The sequence below is a fragment of the Bufo bufo genome, chromosome 4 (genome assembly GCF_905171765.1).
Source record: "Bufo bufo chromosome 4, aBufBuf1.1, whole genome shotgun sequence".
Lineage (NCBI taxonomy): Eukaryota > Metazoa > Chordata > Amphibia > Anura > Bufonidae > Bufo > Bufo bufo.
In genome coordinates, this window is record NC_053392.1 from 335,203,270 (window position 1) to 335,209,269 (window position 6,000).

At 38.0% G+C, this 6,000-nt stretch overlaps 1 protein-coding gene across 2 annotated transcripts in view; it reads left to right on the top strand.

Annotated features, from left to right (window-relative positions):
• The window catches only part of AFG1L (AFG1 like ATPase), a 112,650-nt gene extending 107,686 nt beyond the window's left edge, over positions 1-4,964 (top strand). For both annotated transcript variants that reach the window (XM_040428850.1, XM_040428851.1), the window contains 2 exons: positions 2,123-2,236; positions 2,561-4,964. In XM_040428850.1, the coding sequence (XP_040284784.1) occupies positions 2,123-2,236; positions 2,561-2,689 (243 nt within the window). In that variant the 3' untranslated portion in view covers positions 2,690-4,964. The remainder of the gene's footprint in view (positions 1-2,122; positions 2,237-2,560) is intronic.
• The last annotated feature ends 1,036 nt before the right edge of the window (positions 4,965-6,000 follow it).

Genomic DNA, 6,000 nt, shown 5'->3' on the forward strand with positions numbered 1-6,000 from the left:
TGATGAAAAAAAATATCATTTTTTGGCACATTTTTATATATATATATATATATATATATATATATATATATATATATATATATTTTTTTTTTTATGGTGTTCACCAGATGGGTTGGATCACATACTATTTTTATAGAGCAGGTCGTTACGGACATGACGATACCTAATATGTGCATTTTTTTTACTTTATTTTATACAATAAAAGCATGTTTGAAAAAAAAAAATATCATGTTTTTGTGTCTCCATATTCTGAAAGCCATATTTAATTTTTGGACGATTGGCTTATGTAGGAGCAAATTTTTTGTGGGATGAGGTTTGATTGGCACTAATTTTCGGTACATATGACTTTTTTGATCACTTTTTATACCTTTTTTGGGAAGTGCTGTGGTCAAAATTGCAATTCCATTGTTTTTATTTTTTTTATGGTGTTCACTGTGCGGTAAAAGTAACATGATTCTTTTATAGATCAGGTCTTTATGGACGCGGCGATACTAAACCTGTTTAGTGTTTTTTTATTTTTTTACAAATTTAGCCAATTATGTGTGGATATAGGAAGAAGTTTTTTATTTGTTTTTATATATTTTTTTTTTTTTTACAAATTTAGCTTTTTGGACCCACATCCACTTGGTTCTTGAAGATCCAGTGGGTCTGATGGCTTACAATACACTGCAGTACACTGTATAGTGTTCTGCAGTGTATTGAACTCACACTACACTAACTCACACTAAGTCCCTGCGCGCTCTGCATCTTGAAGGGGGGGCGGGGGCTGAACTCGGGTGGGGGCATCGCAGCATGGAAGGGGTTAAACAGTTATTTCAAGCAGTATAGGAAGCACAGCAGGCTGTAGAACAGAAATGAAAAAAAATTATAATAATAAACACAACCAATTGGAGAAATTATTTTCTCCACAAAATAAATTAAATGGTGTAAAAAATATTTTTTTTTTTACAAAGGGGTCCGTATCCTTTAAAGTGCAAAGAACAATGGTGGGGTATCTTCTTTCTCTATTATCACACCAAAAATGTTATTAAAAGATAATCGATAGGTTTTATGTACCCTAAAATTGTGTCACTAATAAATACAATTCATTCTGTAAAAAAAAAAGTTTTCATATGGCTACATTACTAGCAAAATAATAGTCTTGAGCAGAAAATAAAATGGGCAGAATCACCCATCTCCGCTCTTTTAAAAGATTCTTATTCTTGTTGCCGTTCTGAAAAATCTATTATGTACGGTACATACATGACTAAGAATAAGTATGGCAACTCATACTGCCTGAATATATGCCAAAAGCGACACTCTTCAGGTATATATCAGTCCTATCATAGGCTATGTGTATACATGACCTTATGGAGCTGTAGGCTGTGTTCTTCTGTAAGTCACAATATTCTCTAAAATAAATACTTCCAGGGGAGACTATCTGTTCAAAAGAGTTGTGCCAAGTTTGTTATCCATTATCTGCAGGATAGGACATAACTAGCTGATCTCTTAGGGTCCGACCGTTGGTAGCCCCATGATCACAAGAACGGGGGTCCTGTTCCCCCGTTCTGATGGAGCAGCAGGTCGTGCATGCGCAGTGGCGCTCCATTCATTCTCTATGGGAGTGCTCGAGAAAGCGCTCAGCTATTTCCGGCGCTCCCATAAAGCATGAATAGAGTGGCACTTCGCATGCACAACTTGTCGCTCCATCAGGACGGGGGAACGTGACCCCTGTTCTCGTGGGGGTCCCAACGGTCAGACCCTCAGAGATCAGCTATTTATGTCCTATCCTGTGGCTGGGGGATAACTTGTACACTTGGCACAACCCCTTTACTATGACATCTGGACGTTCCAAAATATTTTAGTTTGCCTCATAGATTCCTGTGGATGACTCATCATACATAGTACAGCTGTGTACATTGGACCTTTTCCATGTTCGTTCCCCTCAGCAGCCCATTCCCTGCTTTCACTATTGACTCTTGTACACATTACACTTTTCTTCTCTACCTCTCGACCACAGTCCAGTTCTCCTCATGCATCTTATTTCTGAAGCTATAATTCATTTGGGAAAACCAAAGTAAACTTTGTGAAAAGGTTTAAAAATGACTGTACTAATCACGCAATTTTTTTAAATTTTTTTAAGGTTCGTGTTGTTTGCTCTGCAGAAACACCTTTGCAGAGCTTGTTCATGCAAAAGCTAAAAGATTCTGTGGATGTAGATTCTAGAATACTCCTTGATGACCTTGAAATTAACCAGGTTTGTAGACACTAAGTGCATCACGATATCCGCTACTGTTGTGATATTTGTAATGTACTATTAGTTACTTTACTTTTATACATTAATGCAGGAACATGTATTGTGATGACTTCTGGTATTAATTGGACAGGATGCAGGGACAGCCTCTATGAGCCCCTAAGAGGCAAAAAGAAAGATTCCGATAATCTGATATTTGTCTGTCTGTCCTATTTAAGAGGGTTTGCCAAGATTTTTTTTACTGATGACCTAGTTTACCTCATGTATAATCGATCCTAAACTAATCTGATAAAGGTCTGTTGTCGTTATTCTTCTTTACTTGTGCAGGAGGTATCTGAAGAATTGTCCATGTTCACAGGAGAAGAGGAAATTTTTGCGTTTCAGCGCACTTTATCCCGACTTACTGAAATGCAGACAGACCAGTACTGGAGAGATGGAGACAGAAATCAGAGGTAGTGCCAAACCATGCCGGTAATGCACATTACATCACTTTATGCAAGTTGACATTTCTTCCGAAGTGTACCTCCTCGTTCAGACTGCATACCGTTCTCAGGACCATTATTTTACATAAATGTTACCAGTCGTTCTCCAAATATTTGTCGTTATCCATATTATCAATGTTATCATACTAAAGCACACAGCTGGAAATGCCTCCGGTACCGTTACTTACAATATCTATAACAGGAATATAAAATGGAGTATGTAAGAGCTCCGCCCAGTGCAATAATCAAGGACTCCTCTCTGAAGTGGATTAATGCTGCAGTGTTTAAAGTGATATACTTAGCAATATTTTTGTATGTGTCTTAATAGATGTTTTATTGGGATTATATCACAGTATTGAATGTTCCAGTCTCTGCCTGAGACCATAGCAGCCAGGAAACTGTTTGTTAGCTGTTCAGTTAACTGGAAACTGAAGGGGATGTTACTGTGTAATGCAGCATTCTTTTATCGTTTTCATACAGCCATGGCATAATTTCAGGAAGTCAGGATTTCAGATTTTATCTGTACATGTAAATGTTGATGTCATTTTCTTCATACAAGTATTGTTATTTGCAAGCCATGCTAGCAGAAGCATTGGACACTATCGGGTGCTATATCCATTTTTTCTCCTTTAGTAAATTTAAATGAAAAGAAAAGTTTAGGGTAACTGGAGAACATTCTATTACTTGAACATACAGTGATCACAAGAACATTACTTATGAGTTATACAACTTTTATACAAAAATACCTTCATCCTGAAATTGAAAATGCATTGGAACATACAGATGGAGCAGGGTTAGCACTACAGCTCTTAACTCAAATTTCTTAACTCATCGCGTTATCTTGAGACAAAAGCCATTGAAAAGCAATTGAAGGTGTTTGCTTAGATTAGATAACACAACTCAGAAATCTCACGAAACACGAGTGTTAACTCTACTCTATCCGTACATGGCCCAACGGATATGGATAGCTTCACCCTGAATTTTTTTAAATTAGTTATTGTTTATTTGCTTTCTAAATGCAACTGCAACAAGCAACGTTTTGAATAGTCTTCATCAAAAAATTCTGAGAATGTTGCTTATGTAGAGTCTAAGTAGCTCCTGCACACATTTAGCTGTGTTGATACTTCTATCAAAATCCAACAGGGCATTGCTCTTGGTTCTATATGCTCTCCCTTGCCCTTCTCTCAGTGATAGAGCTATCAACAGAAAGGACGGGAAAGGTTGTACATGCAGATCAGAGTGTGGAGAGGGGGAAAGCAGTCAAGTCTTCATGGAGCGTAGATCTGACAGGCTGTACTTTATCAGAGGGAGGGGCATTAATCTGTCAGCACAAGGAAGAAGAGCTGTACAAGGGGAAATCAGTACAAGAACAAAGTGCTAGTACATATGAGTTACCAAAGGCAGTAGCATCCTTGACATGCAGACCTAACATCCAGCACATAGTGCACCTTTTGCCCCCAATATCTTTTCTTTTTGTAAGGGGTTGTGGCAAGTATAAAAGTTGTATTCTGTCCACAGAATACGGGATAACTGCCTGATCTGTGGGGTTCCAATCACTGGGACCCCCACCAATCCCAAGTATGGCGATTCCATGTTCTTTCTCTATGGGACTGCTGGAGATAGCAGAGTACAGTGCTCGTCTATTTTCAGAGGTCCCTTAGACAATGAAAAAAAAGGGCAGGGTGCATATGCTTCACCTGCCACTCCACCAGGACTGGGGAACTGGACCTCCGTTCTCTAGCAGTTGGACCCCCATTGATCAGTAAACCTTAAGATCTCTTTTTTTTTTCCCATGTGTCCATAACCTTTAAGGCCCCTTTAAACATGGCAACTTTTCAATCCACAATAAACGACTGGTTGTTAAAAAATTGCGCAATGAGGATCTGATGATCATTACATCAGGATGATTCTCGCTTTCATGAGAGTTATGTACTAGACAGCAATGGTTTATGTAGACCTCTCATAAAAAGCTTCTGGCTTGCATTTATTCTGTGCCTGCAAGAACTTTTATCACCTCCCGAGTGAACAACATATATTATACCCTCAAATGTACCCACAGTAATGCAAAAAAAAATAAAAAATGTTCGTGAGGTTACAATAAGACATAAGCTATACAGCCAAAAATATGTGGGTAGCGACTTATCACTTCCACATGTGCATGTTGAAGATTAGGGATGAGCGAATCGACTTCAGATGAAACATCCAAAGTTGATTCGCATAAAACTTTGTTCCAATACTGTACGGAGCAGGAGCTTTGTATTGTATTGGCTCTGATGAGCCGAAGTTATTGCTTCGCGAAGTTTCACGAGACTTTGCATAATAACTTCATAAATGAATTTGTACTGTAGAAAACAATTTCCCGAACTCTGATTCGGTTCCAAGTGGTACCATCCATTTCTGGACAGTTCGTAAAAATAGACAACTTTTTTCCTGTGTTCGTGATTTTTCTTTGAGGCAGGTGACACTTGATTAGATTATTTTGGTGGTAATTATCATCATTTCGCTGCTCACAGTAAATGGTGGCAATGAGTTCTTATCAGTATATTGAACTATAGATATGTATTACCTATAATCTTTATCATTCATTATGGTTTTCCAATTTGTCCATAAAAATTAGTTGGCTGTCCGTGATTTTGGGATCAGTTGTCCAGAAAAAAGAAAAATTCTGGTTGGCAATCCTGCCGCAGTGACCTCTTCAAACAGCTGATCTGTAGGAGTCCCGGGAGTCAGACCAACTCTGATACGATATTGATGACCTATCCCGAGTATAGGCCATCAATATCAACATGTTGGACAACCCCTTTAACAATGGCCAAATAATTTTGTTGAACAAAAGTCTTGACCAATGCATCGTGCCTTTTTTAAAAATTCTTTGAACATGTGCGACCATAAACGGTAAAATTTCCCTAAATGGATATGTTCACTTTACGGGCAGTCATAGAAAAGTGTACAAAAACCAGTAACCAGTAAGTCCGATATAAATTAAGCTATGTACTGTTATACTTTTGTGTCATAAGAGTTGCTTAATAATGTATTATCTCTTTTCAGTCTGTTTCTGATCTTTCAAAGTATCTTGCAGTTCTGTTCTCTTCTGTTCTGGAGTGTTGCGCTATCAGAGTCTAGACTGTATCTTGCCGTGTATGTATATATGCTGATTTAGGATCATACTAAATTATGGGGGTCATTTATGAAGCTGAAATACGCTTGTTTATATTTGGCATATTTCAAGTGCAGATTTCAGCACAGTGGTTAGTTGCACAGCAATCTGCGACTTTCCCCGCAGCA